The sequence below is a fragment of the Notamacropus eugenii genome, chromosome 2, assembly GCF_028372415.1.
Source record: "Notamacropus eugenii isolate mMacEug1 chromosome 2, mMacEug1.pri_v2, whole genome shotgun sequence".
In the NCBI taxonomy this organism is placed as follows: Eukaryota; Metazoa; Chordata; class Mammalia; order Diprotodontia; family Macropodidae; genus Notamacropus; species Notamacropus eugenii.
Window position 1 is genome coordinate 326,864,556 of NC_092873.1, and position 23,465 is coordinate 326,888,020.

The 23,465-nt window shown below is 38.5% G+C and overlaps 1 protein-coding gene across 9 annotated transcripts in view; it reads right to left on the reverse strand.

The window, feature by feature from the left end:
* CCDC57 (coiled-coil domain containing 57) overlaps positions 1-23,465 on the reverse strand; it is a 266,795-nt gene that overhangs the window by 207,782 nt on the left and 35,548 nt on the right. For all 9 annotated transcript variants that reach the window (XR_011975014.1, XM_072645391.1, XM_072645390.1 and 6 more), the window contains one exon: positions 16,832-16,940. Coding sequence is in view for 7 of the 9 variants with exons in the window: in XM_072645391.1 (XP_072501492.1) it covers positions 16,832-16,940 (109 nt within the window). In the remaining 2 variants the exon portion in view is untranslated. The remainder of the gene's footprint in view (positions 1-16,831; positions 16,941-23,465) is intronic.

Consider the following 23,465-nt stretch of genomic DNA (forward strand, 5'->3'; position numbering starts at 1 on the left):
TCAATTACTTGACTTTTCACTGTTTCTTAAAGTAGGGCTCTGTTTCTAGGGTGGAAAGTGTAGTGTCCCAAGCTTCAGGGGTTTTGTGCAGCTGTTTTCAGAGATATTTCTAGGGACTTGTAAGTTTTCAGTTTTTTCCAAGGTGGTAAGATCTAAGGACAAGTGTTTACTACTCTCTTGAACTGTGCTCTGGTCTGTGATTGACTACAAGAACTTTTCTGTCCTAAAACTGTGAGGAGGGCTCCCCCTACACTATGGCTGAAAGCTGTGGTGTGCTAGTGCTCTTCCTTGCCTTGGGACTGCCACTAAGGACTACAACCTGGATCCAAGTATGGGCAAAGCAACAGCATCCTCCCTCAGTGCTACCAAAAAGACCCCTGTGATCAGCTGTTGACCCCCTTTACCATCTGTGGGCTGAGAGCTCTGGAAGCAGCCATTGCCACTGCAGCTGCTGATTCTGTCACTCCCAAGGCCTGCTCCTTGTTCTCCTGGCTCAGGCTATACTAGCACTGTGCTAGACCACACTCCATTCTTACCCTGATGAGACAGACCTTTCCTGCTTTCCTTCTAAGTTGTCTCTGGCATCTGGGATTAGAGGGCTGGAATCCTCCACTGCTGCCAGTGATTCAGTCACTCCCAAGGCCTGCACTAGGTTTGCTGGGGTCTAGTCCACATTGGCATGGCCTGTACTCCACTACGCTCCTCTCTCACCCTGGTGCAACACATGATTCCTGCTGACCTTTTAAATTGTCTTGAGCGGAGAATTTTTTTTACTCCATGTTTGTGTGGGTTCTGCTGCTCTAGGATTTGTTTAGAAGCATTTTTTAAAAGGTATTGGGAGGGTTTGTGGGCAGAGTACAGGCAAGTTGCTGCCTTTACTCTGCCATCTTGGCTCTGCCCCCAGAATTTTTCTTTGAGACTTTTTAGGGGTAGCTATTTTTACATTGTCTCTCTTCTAAGTTTTTGTCTTAGTCTTCCCCGACACCATAGTAGCTTTTTATGGTCAAATTCTTTTTTTGTTGTTATTTGCTCATTTTTTCAGCCTATTTCTTTTTTTAAATTTATTTTTAGTTTTCAACATTAATTTCCACAAGGTTTTGAGTTGCAGATTTTCTCCCCACCTATCTTTCTCCCCCATCCTAATAGGGCATGCATTCTGATTATCCCTCCCCTAGTCTGCCCTCCCTTTTTTTATCCCCCTCCCTTTTATCCCTTTCCTACTTACTTGCAGGCAAGATAGACTTCTATACCCCATTGCCTATATCTTGTTTCCCAGCTGCATGTGAAAACAATTTTTAACATTTGTTTTTCAAACTTTGAACTCCAAATTCTCTTCCTTCTTCCCTCCCCACCAACCCTCACTGAGAAGGCAAGCAATTCAATATAGGTTATACATGTGTAGTTATGCAAAATACTTCCCTAACAGTTATGTAAAGAATAACTATATTTCCCTTCATCTTATTCTGCTCCCCATTAATTCAGTTTTCAACTTTGACCATGTCTCTTTTCAAAAGTGTTTGCTTCTGACTACCCCTTCCCTGAATCTGCCCTCCCTTCTGCTATTCACTACCCCATCCCCTTCCACCTTACTTTTCTGTAGGGTAAGATATCCAATTGAGTGTGTATGTTATTCCCTCCTTAAGCCAAATCTGACGAGAGTAAGGTTCACTCATTCTTTTTCACCTTCCCCCTCTTCCCCTCCACCCCTTTTTGCCTCTTTTATGTGAGACAATTTGTCCCATTCTATCTTTCCCTTTCTCCTTCTCCCAATATATTTCTCTCTCTTCCCTTAATTTTATTTTTTAGATATCATTCCTTCATATTCAACTTACTCTGTGCCCTCTATCTATCTCTCTATTTCCTCCAACTACCCTAATACTAAGCAAGGTCTCCTGAGTTACAAATATCTTTCCATGTAGGAGTGTAAATAGTTCCACTTTATTAAGTCCCTTATGATTTCTCTTTCCTGTTTATCTTTTCATGCTTCTCTTGATTCTTGTGTTTGAAAATCAAATTTTCTATTCAGGTCTGGACTTTTCAGCAAGAATGCTTGAAAGTCCTCTACATCACTGAAATTCTATTTTTTCCCCTGAAGTATTTTACTCAGTTTTTCTGGGTAGATGATTCTTGGCTTTGAACTCCTTTGAACTCTGGAATATCATATTCTAAGCCCTTTGATCCCTTTATGTAGAAGCTGCTAGATTTTGTGTTATCCTGATTGTATTTCTACAATACTCAAATTATTTTTTTCTGGTTGCTTGCAGTAATTTTCTCTTTGACCTAGGAACTCTGGAATTTGGCTACAATCTTCTAGGAGTTTTCCTTTTGGGATCTCTTTCAAGAGACAATCGGTGGATTCTTTCAATTTTTATTTTACCCGCTAGTTCTAGAATATCAGGGCAGTTTTTCTTGATAATGTCCTGCACGATGATGTCTAAACTCTTTTTTTCTTTTGATCATGGCTTTCAGGTAGTCCAATAATTTTTTAATTATCTCTCCTGGATCTGTTTTCCAGGTCAGGGATTTTTCTAATGAAATATTTCACATTGTCTTCCATTTTTTAAAATTATTTTAGTTCTGTTTTATAATTTCTTGATTTCTCATGAAGTCATTAACTTCCATTTGCTCCATTGTAGTTTTGAAGGAATTATTTTCTTGCGTGAGCTTTTGAACCTTGTTTTCCATTTGGCCAGCCCTGCTCTTTAAGGTATTCTTGTCCTCATTAGTTTTTTGGACCTCTTTTACAATTTCAGTTAGTCTATTTTTTTAAAGTGTTATTTTCTTCAGTATTTTTTGTGTCCCCTTTAGCAAGCTGTTAACTTGTTTTTCATGATTTTCTTGCATCACTCTCATTGATTCTCCTTCCCAATTTTTCCTCTACTTCTCTTGATTTTCAGAATTCTTTCTGAGCTCCTCCATGGCCTGAGACCAATTCATATTTTTCTTGGAGACTTTTGATGCAGGAGCTTTGACTTTGTTGTCCCCTTCTGGTTGTATGTTCGATCTGCTTTGTCACCAAAGTAAGATTCTATAGTCTGAGGTTTTTTTACACTGTTTGCTCATGACACCAGCCAAATACTTGACTTTCTAACTCTTTGTCCTGGTAGGATTTTGCTTCCAATGTGCGTGGGTGAATTGTCCCTAGGCTTCAGGGGTTGTGAATCAGCTGCTCAATTCCCCACAGTCTGTGGGCCCAGAGCTCTAGAAGCAACTGCCCTGGGCACCACCACCAGCAGCACTGGCTCCCCTTCCTCCTCTGCCTCAGGGCTGGACCTTAGCCAGATCAGGGCCCCCAGAGTTCTTCCACTGACCTTCTATGCTGTCTTAGGAGTTTGTGAGTTAAGAATTCTGGAAACCACCACAGCTGCCAGCAGTTTAGTGGCCCACTCCAACCCTGTCCATGCCAGCATGGCTCATGCTGAACTGCACTCTGCTCCCAGATAGATGCTTTCTGTTGATGTTCCAGGTTTTCTTGGGCTAGATATTTGTTTTACTCTGTCATTCTGTGGGTTCTTCAGCTCTACAACTTGTTTAGAGTCATTTTTTACAAGTATTTGGAGGAGCTTGACAAGGAGAACACAAGAAAGTCCCTGCTTTCTCTCTGTCATCTTGGCTCTCTAGCCTATTTCTTGAATATGAATGTAATGTTAAAACTGGGCTCTGCTCACCTGTGGCTGAGGAGGCACTGTCCTAAGCTTTAGGCTTTTTTATGCTGTTATTTTCAAAGCTAGTTCTAAGGGTCTGCAAATTTCTGGTACTTCCAAGGTGGGGTGATTCTGGGAAAGGTATGGTGACTGCACTCTGGTTTTTATACAGGAAGGACCCCTGGTCCCCTGTAGCATGCCTCTTTGCTTTGGAACTGTAAGCAGGGTCCCTGCTTCTTTGTGACTGACCACCAGTGCTTCTCTCAACCCTGGATCTGTGACCTAGAACTGAGTACAAGCAATAGAGTTGATAATCAGAGCCGGCTGTACCCTATGCAAAGGGTCCCCTGTAAACCTCTTTCTGACCACGTGGTCACTGTTGCCATGGCTACATTTGTGGACTCTGGACAGACTCTACCCCAACGCCACAGACTTCTGCAGACCTCAAGTTTTCTAAGGCAGGAAAAATGTCTCACCCTGACTTTTTGTTGGTTTTGCCATTTCAAAATTTAATTTGAGGCATTTTTTTAAAGCTGTTTTAAAGGTAATGTTGGGAGAGTTCAGCTGGGCAACTGACCTTACTCCTCTATCTTGGCAGCACCCTAGTTTCATTAATTTTTAATGCAATAAATTTTGAGAGTGAGGTTTTTTTTATTCCTTTTCACTCTAGTTAGACCCTTTTAAAAATCTTATTGGCAAGATCAGAACGAAAAAAAGTGAACAGCTCAAACTGCATATAAATACTAGATATTTTTAACAATTTAGAAGCTTCCTCACTAAAAAGTTCTGACTACATTAAAAAACTAGTCTACCTTTTTTCTCTTTTTTAAAAAACATTGTTTTTGCCTTCTTATTGAACAGGTCTTTTTTTTTTAAAGCACAATTTTGCTGGCATTCACACAGTGAAACTTTCCTAAAAATGCAAGAAGACTGAAGTAAAATCTTAGTGTTCTTTCAAAGTGTTTGGGTGCCAAACAGAATGTACCTTTTTTCTTCCCCTTAAACTTTAGCAATACAGGTTTCAAGTAGCTTTCTTATAGTACATTACTTATCAAGATCAAATATTCCTCCTTTGAGGAAATGTTTCAAGAGGTTGTCCCAAGCATACTAGTTATATTTGACCAGGAAACTTATAAATGTTAGAAGAATAATGATCATAAATATGTTAGGATTCCCTTAAGTGAACTCAAACTTTTTTAGATGAACTTGTACCCATTGCAAACAGGTGAAAATGAAAAGGAGAGGTTTATTTAGAGCATCTACTGTCAGCCCAACCCCAAGCAAAGTAGCCAGGCCCTGCCTATTATACATGGTAAGGCTCTCCTGCGGTGGAAGAGAGGTCCTGACAGATGATCCATAAAACCACAGACACATGATGAAAGACAGGGAAACTGAGAGACACAGTGTCAGGTTGATCTATAGCATGCATTCCCCTTCCCCCTGGTCTTTATCCACTGGCTTTTGCACCAGACAACCTAGTGGCTGGTCCTAGAAGTGAAAGCTGTGAAGGCTTCTTCTAAGTTTCTTTTAGATCCCTTTAAAGAGATACTCTAGGTGACAGACAATTTAAAAATGTCCTTCCTACAACAGTACAATTCTTTTAAAACTTAAACCTTGATTTGATGTGTACTGTTGAATGAAAATGATTAATTTATTCCAAAGGATTCCAATGTAATGAATAAGAAAATAAAAACAGAAATAAAAGATTTTATGGAACAGTTTAGGGGAAAAAAAAGGTAAGGGATTCCACATGCCCCTGATGGTTATGAAGCCCATGTGGAACTCCCCTTCTGAGCCATGGAAACAGAGATTTTAAAATAATCTTCTTAAGGCACTGGGTTTAAAGGGAGGCTACTGATCACAGATTCTCCCATGCAGACCATGTCCCGCGTTACCAAATAACACACTATAAGTGTCCTCCAAAAAAAATAACTCAGTTCATAATTTAGGGTATAGAGCAAAAGAAGTTTAATTAAGCAACACGAAACTGTAGAAGAGTTTAGAAGAATTTCCCCAAACTGAGCACACAAACAGCTTTTTACCCCTTGCGGAAAACTTGCTTTTGTGTCTAGTTAATCTTTCAAACACAGAAGGGCAACCTGTTTCTCTTTAGGACAGAGCAAAAACAGCAGACAGTCTATCATTTATCTACAAGTTGGCTGAAGAAAGGAGCAGGAAAGGAGTTCTATGGTTTTAAATTTTGCCTCAACCAGAGTCTAGTTCTAAGAGGAGAATGAAGGTAGATAAAGGTACTTCTCTTTATGCTATCATATTTTAAAGATCTTAACATACTAGAAATCTGAATTCCCTCCAAAAACAAAAACTCCAAGTAAATGAGATCAATTATACTGAGGTTGAAGTAAATGCCACATTTTATCTCAAAACCCTAAAAGCAAGGGTCTCTACACAGAAGGCCTTGAGAAGCTGGGAACAGAAATTAAATCTTTTTTACCTAATTTTTTGAGATGTTGTGAAGCATATGGATTCACAAGAATCCTTTGAGGGGGAAGGTTTAGGACAAGAAAATATTTAAGTCAAAATATTAGTTCGATTCTAGTCTAATTTTGGTTTTCCCAATTAATACTGGCATATAACTATCCCTTTGAATTGTGGGAATTCACAGTTCAAGGATTCTAACAGTCATACTATACGTTGTAGCCACTAGGGGGCAAAAGAATTACATCTTAAGTGTGACCATGAAGAGATCCAAATGATTTTCTTGTGAGATCTGTGGTCCTCCCAAATGAGACTCTAATACAAAGTACATAGTGTGACTAAGTTTTAAATAAATGTACCAAAAGTCCAAATCCAAATGTATCATCAAAGTAAATCCTTAAGAAATTATCTAGTTTTCCTTTCAATGTTGTCATTGTTCAAAACAATCAGAAACTCTGGAATGTCTTCAGAGCCAATTTATGAGGCAATGTAAGAACCTTATTTTTTTGTTATAGCCCATTTTTGAGTAAAAATTATATTATTCAAGCTAGATCATCGACCTCATTCAACAGAATTAGTTCCAAAGAACTTTTGGCCATTTCCAAATTTTTTTTAAAAAGGACTTAAAATGACTTTGAATATTCAAAAGAAAGTGCCATAGGTTCTGAAGACAATTCTCAAAGAGAAATTCCAGCATTATGTATATAAGAATAGAATATCCACTCTGAAGAGGATACATATGTATACATAAAAATCAGTCAGTGGAAAGCTCCTACAAGATTTTCCACTCGTAATTCACCACCTGGTTGCACTCCTAGTCTTTATCAGGCTTCCCCTTTAGTCTTCCTCCTGATGAAAGGTATGATCTTTTGCCTTTCTTTGTGTCCCCAGCATTTAGCACAGTATTTGACATATAATAGGTACTTAATAAATGTTTACTGATTTGGAAAACAAGAACAAAAATGAAGATACTTCTTGACTTCAAGAAGCTTATATGCTATATTGAGGGAACGGGGGCAAGGCAGTGGGGGAGGGGGGAAAAGGGAAGGGGAAGCTGTGTAGAAATAATGTGCAAATAACCATACGTACGTGTATATACATATACACATACATATTTACACATACATACATACATATCTATATCTCTCTCCATATATATATATGTAAAAACAAAATTTTATAGGGGTGGAGGAGGAGTTTGGTAGCATGCAAGTATTTACATCATGCCTAAAAGTTCCAATTACATGCAACTCAACTTACAAACCTTTTCAAACAGAACATGCTTTCCTATTGAAACAGGGTTATACACATTCTCAGACCAGTATACAAATGCCTATTTAAACTACAACATACCTAAAGTATAGCACTATAAGTAACAATACTATATGTAAGTATAGTGATAAGCACACAGTAATAGCACATAGTGATATCACACAAGTAATAACATTGACCATCATATCCAGCAATCTGTTTTTGGAGGAGTGGAGGGTTGTTTTATGAATTGTTCCATCTCCCACTGCCAACACTATATGTCTTCATTTGTTCACCACCTCTACTTGATAGGCATTACTGGTGGCATGAGAGAGGGGCACGTGGGCTCAGTGTGGGGTAAGGAATCCTTTCTTTATTTGTATTTTGAATTTACTTATCAACCATTCCTATGTTAAGAACTCTAAAAATGTGTTATCTAATCATAATTTTTGCTGATTATCCCCTTGATCTTGTGTCATCACCCACCACTTCCAAGCTTTCCCAGTCATCAATGGAGTGAAGCAAGACTATGTGCTTGCTCCTATGCTTTTTATTTTTAGCATGATGCTTTCAGTAACACAGTCAGATGCCTTCAACAAGGATGAAAATGGCATCAAGGTCAACTACTGCATTGACAACAAATTATTTAACTGAAAGGCTACAAGCCAAGACTAAAGAGGGAGAGCTGGTGCATAACTTTTTGCCCTCAGATGACTATGTACTCAATGTAGCCTCTAAGGCTGAGACGCAAGAAAGTATAGATCACTTCTCTACTGCTTCTGCTAATTTTGATCTAACAACTAAAACCAAGAAAACAAGGTTCTCCACAAGCCACCACTGCACCATCCATACGTGGAACCACTGGTTAGAGCAAATGGAGAAATTCTGAATGTGGTGGATAAGTTCACTTACATTGACAGTATACTTTCAGGGACATATACACAGATGATGAGGTTGATGCACAACACTGCCTGAGTTAGCTCAGTGTTTGGGAGGAAAGTGTGGGTGGCAGAAAAGAGATAATAGGCTGCCTGCCTATAGAACTCCCGTGCTGACCTCACTATTATATTCCTGTGAATACTGAACAGTTTAACACCTTTAAAAATAGGCTAACTCAACTGGCAAAAGAGGTTCAAAAAGCCAATGAGGAGAAGAATGCTTTAAAAAGCAGAATTAGCCAAATGGAAAAGGAGGTTCAAAAGCTCACTGAAGAAAATAGTTCTTTCAGAATTAGAATGGAACAGATGGAGGCTAATGACTTTATGAGAAACCAAGAAATCACAAAACAAAACCAAAAGAATGAAAAAATGGAAGATAATGTGAAATATCTCTTTGGAAAAACAACTGACCTGGAAAACAGATCCAAGAGAAACAACTTAAAAATTATGGGACTACCTGAAAGCCATGACCAAAAAAAGAGTCAAGACATCATCTTTCATGAAATTATCAAGGAAAACTGCCCTGAGATTCTAGAACCAGAGGGCAAAATAAATACTGAAAGAATCCACTGATCACCTCCTGAAAGACATCCAAAAAGAGAAACTCCCAGGAACATTGTAGCCAAATTCCAGAGTTATCAGGTTAAAGAGAAACTATTGCAAGCAGCTGGAAAGAAACAATTCAAGTATTGTGGAAATACAATCAGGATAATACAGGATCTAGCAGCTTCTACATTAAGGGATCAAAGGGCATGATATTCTAGAAGTCAAAGGAACTAGAACTAAAACCAAGAATCACCCACCCAGCAAAACTGAGTATAATACTTCAGGGGAAAAAATTGTCTTTCAATGAAATAGAGGACTTTCAAGCATTCTTGCTGAAAAGATCAGAGCTGAATAGAAAATTTGACTTTCAAACTCAAGCATCAAGAGAAACATGAAAAGGTAAACAGGAAAGAGAAATCATAAGGGACTTACTAAAGTTGAACTGTTTACATTCCTATATGGAAAGACTATTTGTAACTCTTGAAATTTTTTCAGTATCTGGGTAGTTGGTAAGATTATACACATAACCCCCCACATATAGAGAGACAGAGAGCACAGAGTGAGTTGAATAGGAAGGGATCATATCTAAAAAAAAATAAAATTAAGGGGTGACAGAGGAATATATTGGGAGGAGAAAGGGAAAAATGGAATGGGGCAAATTATCTCTCATAAAAGAGGCAAGAAAAAGACTTCAATGGAGGGACAAAGGGGGGAGGTGAGAGGGAAAATGTGAAGCTTACTCTCATCACATTTAAATCAAGGAAGGAGTAAAATGCACACTCATTTTGGTATGAAAACATCTTATAATACAGGAAAGTTGGGGAGAAGGGGATAAGCAGGGTGAGGGTGGTGGTGGAAGGGAGGGCAATGGGAGGAGGGAGCAATTAGAAGTCAACACTCTTGGGGAGGTACAAGGTCAAAAAGAGAGAATAGAAGAAATGGGGGGGAGGATAGAATGGGGGGGAAGACAGGATGGAGGGAAATATAGTTAGTCTTAAACAACATGACTATTTGAAAAACTACACAAATATAGCCTATATTGAATTGCTTGCCTTCCCAGTGGGGATGGGTGGGGAGGGAGGAAGAAAGAGAAGTTGGAACTCAAAGTTTTAGGAACAACTGTTGAGTATTGTTCTTGCATACAACTGGGAAATAAGACATACAGGTAATGGGGTATAGCAATTTATCTTGCCCTACAGGACAAAAGAGAAAATGGGGATAAGGGAAGGGAGGGATGTTGGAAGGGAGGGATGTTAGAAGGGAGGGCCAATTAGTGGTAGAGGTAATTAGAATGCTCAGCATTTTGGGGTGGGAGGAGGGGAGAGATGGGGAGAAAACTTGGAACTGAAAATTTTGTGGAAATGATTATTGATAACAAATAAATTTAAAAAAATAAAAATAAATAAAAGACAGAGAATGCATACAAGGCAAGTGCTCACATGGAGGTCAGAAAAAGCAATATAAAGACATTCTCAAGGTTTCTCTGAAGAATTCTGGAATTAATTGTGAGACATGGGAGACACAGGCAAAGGGCTGCCAGACTGATGTGCCTGCATCAAAAAAGTCACTATACTGTTTGAACAGAAGAGAATTTCAGTAGCTCAAAAGAAATGTGACGCATAGAAATTTAGAGATATCTGCACTCCAAATGTTCATATGGAATATTTATGCTGAATCTGTGGTATGTTTCCAAGCTCATATTCGTCTGATCAGCTACAGTCAGACACTCTGTACTTTAACCCCAACATAGTGATGTCATTTTGGTCCTCTCTGAGAATGAAGGACAACAATCATTACTAGGGAGGGCACCACCATCCCTTGAGATGTTATCCTTGATTCCATACTTCCATCATTCCTCATATCCAAACTGTTGCCAAATGCTGTCAATTCCTACCTTCACAATATTGTCTTCATATAAGTCCCCTTCCCTCCTCTGATTTTAGTGCAGATCCTCATCACTTCATGCCTAGAGTTATAACAGGCTACTGGTTGATCTCCCTGTCTCAATTCTCTCCCTCCTCCAGTCCATCCTCCACTCAGCTGCCAAAATGAGCTTCCAAAAGCTCAGGTCTAAGTATGTCATTCTCTAATTCAGTAAATTCCAGGTTCCCTGCTAACTCCAGAATCAAATATAAAATCTTCAATTTTGCTTTTAAAGCCCTGCATAATTTATCCTAGTACAACCTTTCCAGTCTTCTTACATTCTACTTTCCTCTATGTATTTACAAGGGAAGATTCACTGAAAGGGAAGAAAGAGAAAAAAGAAAGCATATTAGGAAATGACTCTTATGATGTAAAAATCAAAAGCATCAATAAGATGTGAAGAAACTTTTTCAAAAAAGAAACAGTACCAAAAGTACATGAACTTTTTTTTAACTGACCAAATTATAATACATGGAATTTTCTACTTATAATGGTTACCATGTTTTCTTTTCTCAGGCTTTAAATAAAAGCTGTAAGGGATTTTATAACACTTAAATGCATCATCTGAAGAAAAAGAAAACAAACCCACTATCTTACTACATTACCCACTAATATCCAGGTGTGACTATACAATATACAATATATTAACACTCTATATAAAAGAGGATTTAAATGATAATAGCATAACATATTAAATATAAGACTTCATGGCTTCCCTTCTCCTAAGGGTTTCATCTACAAGTTTCCAACTCACGCCAGAAAGTTCAAAACAAACGTTGCCTCCTTCATAAAAGGTTCCCAACACCCTCAGCTAAAAATAACCTTTCTACTGTCTGAAACAAAATGATTTTAATACATTACACTTTAAAATTTCATGTGAGTTTATAGTTATCTATTATACATGTCTCATCTTCTCCACTAGACCATAAACTCCATGAAGGGGGAAGTTTATGCCTTATTCTTTTCTGTATGCCCTCCCTTCCCTTTTCTCCCCATCCTTCTTCTCCCAGGTACCTATTTATTATGCTTGGCATAGTAAGAGCTCAATAATATATTTTTTTTGAATGGAGTATAGTAAAAGCACTGAGTGTACAGAATATCTGGATTCAAATCTTAATTCTGTTACTATCTATGTGGCCTTGGACAAATATAACCATTTTACTTCTCTAGGTCTCAGTTTACTTATCTGTAAACTGAGGTTTGGATAGGATAATCTCTAATGCCCTTTCAAGTTCAAAATTGAATACATATGAATTGTGTATTTTCTCAAATTAACAATATTCAAAAAGATGACTTCTAAGAAATTTCAGTTTAGGGGGTGGAGCCAAGATGGCAGAGTAGAAGCAGGGACTTCTAGAGCTCTCCCTGCCAAGCCAGTGAAATACCTGTAAAAAATGACTCTAAACAAATTCTGGAGCGGCAGAACTCACAGAATGATGGAGTGAAGCAAATCTCCAGCCTAAGAAAGCTTGGAAGGTTGATGGGAAAGGTTTATCACACCATGCCGGGAGCAGAGCACAGTCCAGCATGGGCCACCCTGGCTCAGAGGGGACCTAATCAGGGCTGGGGAAGGAGAGGGGAGGACTGAATCATTGGCACCTGTGGTGATTTCCTGACTTCACAACCCCAAAATGCCAAGGACAAATTGAAAGATCAGTGGAAAAAAACGTGTCAGACCTGTGTAAAAATAGGGGGTCTGGTCACAGCCCCAGGGGGGTGGAGAGGGTAGAGGAGCCTGTGGCAGCCACAGCGGCAGCAGGGAAGGCAGCAGTAGCTGTTTCTGTAGCTCTAGGCCCACAGAGTGTGAGGGGTTCAAGAAGCTGACTGCACACCCCCCCACACACCCACTGAAAACAGAGAACTACCTTGACAAAGAGCACAAAAGTCAAGTAAATGGCAAGTAAAATAGAATTGGACTATAGAATCTTACTTTAGTGACAAGAAGGACCAAAATATACAAAGGGAAGAAGATAACAAAGTCAAAGCTTCTACATCCAAAGCCTCCAAGAAAAATATGAATTGGTCTCAGGTCATGGAAGAGTTCAAAAAGGATTCTGAAAATCAAGTAAGAGGAGTAGAGGAAAAATTGGGAAGAGAAATGAGAGTGATGCAAGAAAACCAAGAAAAACAAGTCAACTGTTTGCTAAAAGGGATGCAAAAAAATAGTGAAGAAAATAACACCTTCAAAAATAGACTACCCCAAATAGCAAAAGAGATCCAAAATGCCACTGAGGAGAAGAATGCCCTAAAAAGCAGGATTGTCCAGATGGAAAAGGATGTCCAAAAGCTCACTAAAGAAAATAACTCCTTAGAGATAAGAATGGAGCATATGGAGGCTAATGACTTTATGAAAAATTAAGAAATTATAAAACAATACCAAAGAAATGAAAAAATAGCACACAATGTGAAGTATCTCATTGGAAAAACAACTGTCCTGGAGAATAGATCCAGGAGAGACAATTTAAAAATTACGGGACTACATGAAAGTCATGATCAAAAAAAAGTCTAGACATCACCTTTCATGAAATTATCAAGAAAAAGTACCCTAATATTCTAAAACCAGAGGGTAAAATAGATATTGGAAGAATCCACTGATTGCCTCTGAAAGAGATCCCAAAAGGAAAACTCCTAGGAACATTGCAGTCAAATTCCACAGTTGCTAGGTCAAGGAGATAATATTGCAAGTAGCCAGAAAGAAACAATTCAAGTATTGTGGAAACACAATCAAAATAACATAAGCTTCTACTTTAAGGGATCGAAGGGCTTGGAATATGATATTCCAGAGTTCAAAGGAACGAGGATCAAAGCCAAGAATCACTTACCCAGCAAAACTGAATATAATACTTCAAGGGAAAAAATCAAACTTCAATAAAATAGAGGACTTTCAAGAATACTTGATGAAAAGACCAGAGCTGAATAGAAAATTTGACTTTCAAACACAAGAATCAAGAGAAGCATGAAAAGGTAAACAGGAAAGAGAAATCATAAGGGACTTACTAAAGATGAACTATTGGGGCGGAGCCAAGATGGTGGAGTAGAAAGACGCACATACACATAGCTCCAAACCCACCGCCCATAGAACATCTGTAAAAAAGAACTCCCAGCGAATTCTGGAGCAGCTACAGTGTGTGAAGCCACTGGGAGGAGGAGGCTGTCTTTTTCCCTAGTGAGAATGGAACTATCTTTATACTTGCATTCCCCTCTGAGACAAGAATATGAATGTGCCCTATGTACCAGCACTCCCGCCTGAGCACCTGAACTTGATCTCACACTGACTAGCAGCCCTGCCCCCACCCAAAGCCCTGAGGCTGGGAAGCAGCATTTGAATCTCAGACCCCAAGCTCTGGCTGGGAAGATCCGGAGGCGAAGTGGGTGTGAAGAGAATATTCAGAAGTCAAGTCACTGGCTGGGAAAATGCCCAGAAAAGGGAAAAGAAATAAGACTACAGAAGGTTACTTTCTTGGTGAACAGGCATTTCCTCCCTTCCTTTCTGATGAGGAAGAACAATGCTTACCATCAGGGAAAGACACAAAAGTCAAGGCTTCTATATCCCAGCCCACTCAATGGGCTCAGGCCATGGAAGAGCTAAAGATGAACTATTTACATTCCTACATGGAAAGATAATATTTGTAACTCTTGAGACTTTTCTCAGTATTAGAGTAATTTGAAGGATTATACAGACAGAGGGCATAGGGTGAGTTGAGTAGGGATGATATTTAAAAATAAAATTAAGAGGTGAAAGAGGAATATATTGGGAGGAGAAAGGGAGAAACAGAAGGGGCAAATTATCTCTCATATAAAAGAGGCAAGAAAAAGCTTCTTTAATGGAGGGGGAAAGTGGGGAGGTAAGAGGGAAAGAGTAAACCTTACTCTCATTAGATTTGGCTTAAGGAGGGAATAACATGCACACTCAATTTGGTATGAAAATCTATCTTACACTACAGGAAGATGGGGGGAAAGAGATAAATGGGGGTGGGGGAATGATATAAGGAAGGGCAAATAGCAGGAGAGGGTAATTAGAAGTAAACACTTTTGAGGAGGGGCAGGGTCAAAAGAGAGAATAGAGTATATGGGGGGCAGGACAGGATGGAGGAAAATATAATTAGTTTATCACAACATGACTATTAAGGAAGTGTTTTGCATGACTATACATATATAATCTATATCGAATTGCTTGCCTTCTCAGTGGGGATGTGTGGGGAGGGAGGGAAAGAAGTTAGAAATGAAAGTTTTAAAAATGAATGCAAAAAATTGTTTTTACATGCAACTGGGAAATAAGACATACAGGCAATGGGGTATAGAAATCTATCTTGTCCTACAAGAAAATAGAGGGGTAGTGGATGAGAGAAGGGTGAGGTGTGATAGAAGGAGGACACATTGGGAGAAGATATAATCGTAATGCGTCATGTCTTGGGGTGGGAAGAAAGGAGAGAGGGGGAGAAATTTTGGAACTCAAAATCTTGTGGAAGTGAATGTTGAAAACTAAAAATTAACTAATTAATTATCAACTCCTCTACCTGAAAAAAAAGAAAGAAAAGAAATGATGAGGTGTTTCAGAAAAACTTAGCAAGACCTATATGAACAGATACAAAGTGAAGTGAGATTTGGAAAATCATACACAGTGACAGCAATGTTATAATGATGATCAACTGTAAAAGACTTTGCTACTTTGAACAATACAATGATTCAAGACAGTTTCAAAAGACTCATGATGAAAAGATGCTATCTACCTCCAGAGAGAGAACTGAGGAACTCTTGGATGCAAACTGAAATAATTTTCTCTTTATTTCTCTTGCTTTAAAAAACAGTGTTAATATGGAAATTTGTTTTGCATGATTCCACATGTATAATTAATATCATATTGTTTGCCTTCTCAGGGGGTATGGGAGGGTGAGAATTTGGAACTCAAAATTTAAAAAGAAAAGAATGTTTAAAATAAATAATAATTTTTTAAAAAAGAAATTTCAGTTTATTTGAGAGAGCAGGGCTATTCTTTGGACAAAATTATCTTGAATCAAATGCAGGAAGCCAATAAGTGCTATCACTTTTCATCTCCATGAAGTCAGTAGTGAGCAAAAGTAATACTATCTTTTCACCTAGAACATTTCCAGTGCCCTATGAATTTGGTAATCTAGTCCTTAATTTTTAGGAGTAATATGTGTGTCCTTCAGACCAGTGATGTTAAACTCAAATAGTAACAGGATCTACTAACCTGTACATAAGTATCCCTTCATATTAACTTAGGAAACCACATATTAACATTATCTGTGTTCTGCTGTATTTTTATTACTTTGCTAAATATTTATGTATTTGTTAAACATTCACTTCACTCTGGTTCAGGCTCCACTTGAGAGTTACTGGCCAGCAGGGTCTGACACCTTTGCTTTAGACCTTTTCCTTACCAGGGCTAGGATTTCACAGATGTTAGAGCCAAGAATTTTAAAAAGCAAAAAGCATTTGCTGATTTGGGGCTGTTCTTGCCAATTAATAAATCTATATTTAGAATTATGATAATATTTATGTATTGATGTCTGTTGAGAAAGATTCAGCTATTACAATTTAAAAGAAGGTGAAAAGGGTCCTTCTGTTTTAGAGTCAGGTAGTGTTGGAGGGGACTTGAATGATACTTGCTACTTTATATTTCCCTCAAGTCACTGATTAAGCAACTCTTAGATTTATTTAGCATGGGAGAATGAAGCACTCTGGTAGATTTCTAGAGATGTTAATGTATATTCCAGACTCCCAAACACACTAATTTTACTCTTTAGATTTTTAGTCAATGAAAACTTATGTAAACATTTCTGCCTTAAGAGCCAGAGATATGATTTGTGTTTGAAAAAACTCCCAATCTCTTCTTCCTCAACCTGTGACTTTTTAAAATAGCCTCAAAGGAGGGAAGCTAGGTGATTCAATGGATAGAGCACTGGCCCTGGAATCAGGAGGACCTGAGTTCAAATCCGGCCTCAGGCATTTAGTAGCTGTGTTACCCTGGGCAAGTCACTTAACCCCAATTGCCTCAAATAAAACAGCCTTAAAGTCTAGCTAGCTTTGGCGGTCAGAAAGCAGCAGAAAAGACTTCCAAATATATCATACCTGTTTCTGCAAAGCAAGTTCACCATCCAGTTCCTGGAGTTTTCTTTCCAACTGCCACTTCAACTTTTCATATCGTTCTCGATGGTGGTCAATTTCACAGTTCTTGTTGCTAAAACAAGAAAATATAGCAGTAAAAGAAACCTTAAGCAAGGGATAGACACAAAGACTTTCCTAGCATTCTTACTACAGGGAGTTTGCTGAAAGGTTTTTACTTATTAAGCATTTAAATGTGCTTTATATACATCTTTTATATACAAAAATAGCTATAAAAAGCTTAGACTATAGACAGTCCCAGCCTCATAGGAATTTACAACCTTAGACAGATATCTTGCTAGATAGAGAGAACATATATTAAGTATTTATAGTGTACTAATACTAACCAGCAGAGACCTAAAAATAAACATGTAAGATAGTCCTTACCCTCAAGTTGTTTATATTCTAATGAAAGATGGTTCAGAAAACTGAAAGGCAGAAAAGGGGCTGGGCTGCTGTATGATGTGAAGATGGCCAGAAAGTGAAGGTTCTGGGCAAAATAAGGTGAAAGTTTACCTATCAAATCCTGGCGTCCCACAGGCAGAATCCATAACAAATTCTATTTTTTAAGTGAAAATAAAAGTAAATAAAATAAAACATTTCAAGTCCAAGATGAATATTCCTTGTGATATGTTCACAATTATTCCAGAATGAAGGAGGTAATAGTCCCAATGTCCACTGTAGCTAGATCACACCTATACTACTAGGTGCTAGTCCCTATGGTATAGTCAGTTCTGGTTACTATGCTTTAAGAAAGGCATTGACAAACTGAAGTACAACCAAGAACATAAGGGGATTTCTAAACCATAAAATGAATTGTGCTTCAGGTGCATGTGAGTTTCTTCTTCCTTAAGGACTGGCTGAAAGCTCCTTATTAGGGAAGTTGTGGAAGGGATTCATGCTAAGTTGGGGTTGAATTAGGTTGAATCTGAGGTCCTTTCCAAGTCTTATATAATGTGATTCTTATCCTCCAACTTACAAGGTATGGAGAGATTACAAAAATTTCCTGACTACTATAACTTACAGTGACTACTCTGAATAAAGACAGGGTAGTGGAAAGAGGATTGGATTTATAGTTAAGAGGTATACACATTCTAATTTTAGCAAGTGATATAACCTTTTTGAGCTTGAGTTTTCTTATCCATAAAATGAGGATAATAATTCCTGTAGTCTCTACACTAAAGGGTTATTGTGAAAATAAAAGATGCTAAACTATATGAATATGTCTCAGCTAGTATTAACATATATAGTCTGTAGCATCCAATGAGTACCTAAAGACACACTGTTTTTGCTGGGGTTTTTTTATTTTACTGGTTTTTTTAATACTGTTTTTTGATCAGTTTCCCAGACTACTTTGGCCATGGAATTTCTAGGCTTAACACACGTTGAGGGAACCTATCCAGGAAGTCTGGGAGTATAGAATATGACTGAGATAAACGAAACAGTGACAGTGTTTCTATTTTGGTGGTATCTCATCTCCTAGTAAGGGAATCTTTGACTCAAAGGGTACGGACATTATATACTTTCTTTATTTGTCTAATTACAAAGTGTTTTCCAGAATAATTGCAAAATGCACTAATACGCCTACCTATCTTCCCCCAACCCATCCAACATTGATTATGTCAATTCAAACCAATTTCTGGGTATGCGGTGAAACATGAGGGATTTTTTGATTTGCATTTTTCTTATCAAGTCATTGTCAAGTTAAGTCAATAAGCATTTATTAAGTGCTAGGGATACAAAAAAGGGCAAAAATAGTCCTGGCCCTCAAGGAACTCACAATCTAATAGGGGAGATAACATGCAAACAACTATGTACAAACAAGATAAATTCAGAATAAATTAGAGATAATATTAGATAGAAGATGCTAGCATGATGTGGGATTACAAAAGGTTTCTTGGAGAAGTAAGATTTTAGATGAATCTTGAAGGAAGTCAAGGAAGCCAAGAGACAGAGGTGAGGAGAAAAAGAACATTCAGGGAATGGGAGAGTAAATGAAGTTTCATGAAGTCAGGAGATGGAGAATTTGATCAAGGAATAGCAAGGGGGCCAGCGTCACTTGATTGCAGAGTACATCGAAATGTATTATAAAGTGGTAATCATCAAAACAATACGGTGCAGGCTAAGAAAATGAGTGGTGGATCAGTGAAATCAATTAGGAACACAACACAATGTAGTAAATGACCATAGTAATTTATTCTTTGATAAACCCAAAGATTCAAGTTGTTGCAACAAGAACTCACTATTCAACAAAAACTGCTAGGAAAACTAGAAACCTAGGTATAGACCAATATCTGATACTGTATACCAAGATAAGTCAAAATGGGTCTGTGATTTAAACAGAAGGGGTAATACCATAAGCAGATTAAGGGAGCATGGAATAGTCTACCTGTCAAATCTGTGGATAAGAAAAGAATTTAGGCCCAATTTTGATCATATTAAATTAAAAAGGTTTTGCACAAACAAAACCAATGAAATCAAGATTAGAAGGAAAGCAGAAAGCTAGGAAAAAATTTTTACAGTAAGTATCTCTGATAAAGGCCTCATTTCTCAAATATATAGAGAACTGAATCAAATGCATGAGAATACAAGTCATTCCCCAAATGAAAAATGGTCAAAAGATCTGAACAGGTAGTTTTACCTATCTATAGTCATATGAAAAAATACTCTAAATCAATATCATTAGAAAAATGCAAATTAAAACAACTCTGAGGAACCACCTCATACCTATCAGATTGGCTAATATGACAAAAAGAAAAATGATAAATGTTGGAGGGGATGTGGGAAAACTGAGACTTTAATGTACTTACTGTTGGTGTAGTTGTGAATTGATCCACCCACTCTGGAGAGCAATTTGGAACCATGCCCAAAGGGCTATAAAACTGTCATATCCTTTAATCCAGCAATACCACTACTATGGCCATATCCCAGAGATTTAAAAATAAAGGAAAAAAGGAAAAGGCTCTATTTGTGCAAAAATATTTATAGCAACTCTTTTTGCGGTGCCTAAGAATTGGAAAATGAAGAGATGCCCATCTACTGGGGAATAACTAAACATGCTGTAGTATATGATTGTAATAGAGTATTACTGTGATGTAAGAAATGATGAGCATGGTGGGCAGAGCCAGGATGGTGGAGTAAAAGCAGGGACTTGCTTGAGCTCTCCCTCAAGCCCCTGCAAAAATGACTCAACAAATTTGAGAGTAACAAAATGACAGAGTGAAACACAAAATGACAAAGTGAAACATATTTCCAACCCAAGAAGGTTGACAGGAAAGATCCGTTACACCGGTCTGAGAAAAGAGTATAGTCCAGCTTAAGCCATGCTGGCACAGACCAGCCCAGGGAAACCTGGAGCAGGCCTAAGGGGACTGGATGTCTTGCAGCTGCGGCAGTTTCCAAACTTCCCAACTCACAAATGCCAAAGACAACTTAGTCAATAGGAAAGGTCTCTTAGGACCTGGGAGAGAGAGGGGTGCAATCCTGCCCCAACCCCAGGGTGGCAGTGGCAAAAGGGGTTGCTTCTGGAGCTCCCAGCCCACAGACAGTGGGGGGATCAAGAGGCTGATCAGAGGGGGAACTGTAGGGATCTCTTTACTGGTACTGAGGCAGAAGTCCCTAGCTTTGCCTTGCTTGGATCTGGCTTACAGTCCTGGTTGATGGTCCTGGGTTGAGGAGGAGTGCTGTCATGACAGAGCTTGTGGTTGCAGTGGAGAGGGAATCCCTCTCACAGTTTCAAGGCAGAAAAGTACTTGTGGTCACTCATAGACCAGAGCACAGGACAAGAAAGGGGTAAACATCTCTTTTTCAATCATACCACCTTGGAAGAAATGAAAATTTATAGGCCCCTAGAAATATTGCTGACAGCTGCACAAAACTCCTGAAGCTTGGGACAGTATACCCTCCACAGTGGAAGCAGAGTCCTACTTTAACAAAGAGTTAAAAAGACAAGTAATTGGCTGGGAAAATAAGCAAACAGTGTAAAAACTCAGACTATAGAATCTTACTTTGGTAACAAAGAAGATGAAAAGATATAACCAGAAAAAGACAGTAAAGTCAAAGCTTTTACATGAAAAGCCTGCAAGAAAAATAAAAATTGGTCTCAGGTCATGCAAGAGCTCAAAAAGAATTTTGAAAGTCAAGTAAGAGAGCTAGAGGAACAATGAGAGTGATGCAAGAAAACCATGAAAAAATGAGTGAACAGTTTGCTAAAGAAGACTCCAAAAAATATTAAAGAAAATAACACCTTAAAAAACAGACTAACCCAAATGGCAAAAGGAGTCCAAAAAGCCAATGAAAAGAAGAATGTCTTAAAGAGCAGAATTAGCCAAATGGAAAAAGAAGTCTAAAAGCTCACTGAAGTAAATAATTCCTCAAAAATTAGAATGGAGCAAATGGAAGCTAACGACTTTATAAAAAATCAAGAAATTCTAAACCAAAGGAATGAAAAATAGAAGACAATGTGAAATATCTCATTGAAAAAACAACTGACCTGGAAAACAGATATAGGAGGGTTCATTTTAAAATTACTGAACTACCTGAAAGCCATGATTAACAAAAAAGCCTAGACATCATTTTTCAAGAAATTATCAAGGAATGAAACTTTTCAGTATCTGAGTAGTTGGTGGGATTACACACACGCACACACACACACACACACACACACACACAGAAAGAGAGATAGAGAAGAGCAAATTGAATAAGATGGGACCATATCTTTAAAAAATGAAATCAAGGGGTGAGAGAGAAATATATTGGGAGGAGAAAGGGAGAAATGGAATGGGGCAAATTATCTCTCATAAAAGAGGCAAGCAAAAGACTTTTTAGTGGAGGGAAAAGGAAGGGAGGTGAGAGAAAAACGTGAAGCTTACTCTCATCACATTCGACTAAAGGAAGGAATAAAATGCACACTCATTTTGGTATGAAAACCTATCTTAGAATTCAGGAAAGTGGGGGAGAAGGGGATAAGCAGGGTAGGGGGGATGATGGAAGGGAGGGCAGTGGGATGAGGGAGCAATTTAAAGTCAACACTCTTGGGGAGGGACAGGATCAAAAGAGAGAATAGAAGCAATGGGGGTAGGATAGGATGGAGGGAAATATAGTTAGTCTTACACAACCTGACTATTATGGAAGTCATTTGCAAAACTACACAGATATGGCCTATAATGAATTGCTTGCCTTCCCAAAGGGAATGGGAGGAGAGGGAGGGATGAAGAGAAGTTGGAACTCAAAGTTTAAGGAACAACAGTTGAATATTGTTCTTGCTACTAGGAAATAAGAAATATAGGTAATGGGATATAGAAAGTTATCTTGCCCTACAGGACAAAAGAGAAGATGGGGACAAGGGAAGGGAGGGATGATAGAAGAGAGGGCAGATTGGTGATAGGGGCAATTAGAATGCTTGGCATTTTGGGGTGGGGGGAGGGGAGAAATGGGGAGAAAATTTGGAACCCAAAATTTTGTGAAAATGAATGTTAAAAGTTAAATAAATACATTAAAAAAAGAAAGAAAGAAATTATCACGGAAAACTGCCCTGATATTCCAGAACCAGAGGGTAGAAATTGAAAGAATCCACTTGATGAAAGAGATCCCAAAATGAAAACTCCCAGGAATGATATAGCCAAATTCCAGATTTCCCAAATGTAAGTGTAAGCAAGGTGGGATTTTTGTTATTATTTTTTGGAGTTTAGTTTCCCAGGATCCATGGCCATGACAATCTCAGTTTCCCAACCTCATGCTAAATGGTAAATATCCAAAGGATCAATCTCCTTTGAACCCTGGTCATTCACAGTTGTAACATACCCAGTGCTGAGTCATGTAAGCTTTTGCACCTTCTGGCTCTGAGTCTATCAGTATATATTCTGGAAAATTACATCTTGACTTGGGGCTCATTCATGGGAAGGACACTTCACCTGAGACCTTTTGATTTCTTGGACAAGACTCTGGGAAGTTGTTGTTAAGGGACTCCCTAGCTTTGAATGTGAACCCACATACTGATGCTTTCTTGGTCTGGTGACATATTTTCTCCACTTTCAGGGTGCTGACCTTTCCTCTGAATAGGTGGATGATATTAGAAATTGATTTTCTCCACTTGCAGGGTGCTAACCTTTCCTCTGAATAGGTGGATGATGTTAGTATCTTTCTGCATTGTTTATTACTGCTGGCAATGGCAAGGTGTGCGCTATGATCACCAGACAATTGGAGACCTGTCTACTGGATCTGCTTGAAAGAAACTGATTTTCTCCACTTTCAGGGTGCTGACCTTTCCCCTGAACAAGTGGATGATGTTAGTATGGGATTTAGTGGGACTGGGATAGCTGTTTCCCAGTTATTGTAGCTATGGTTCTACAGAGTCTTCCCAAGGGATGAGAGTGGAGGATGTGCCCTCTACCCCTAAAGGCCTTGAAATGATTTTGCTGAAAACTGTGGGTACCCTTGATAAGAAGGGAGCTAGAGAGCTGCAAGAGTTGAAGAAATGCTATAGGAGACCCAGACTGACTTAGCCCTAGACAAGTGGGAGAGTCAGTGGACCTGAAAGAGGAGAAATCACAGAGCTTGTGACTCTGCCCTGGGGCAAGATGAAAACTTTGCAGCAAGGCAG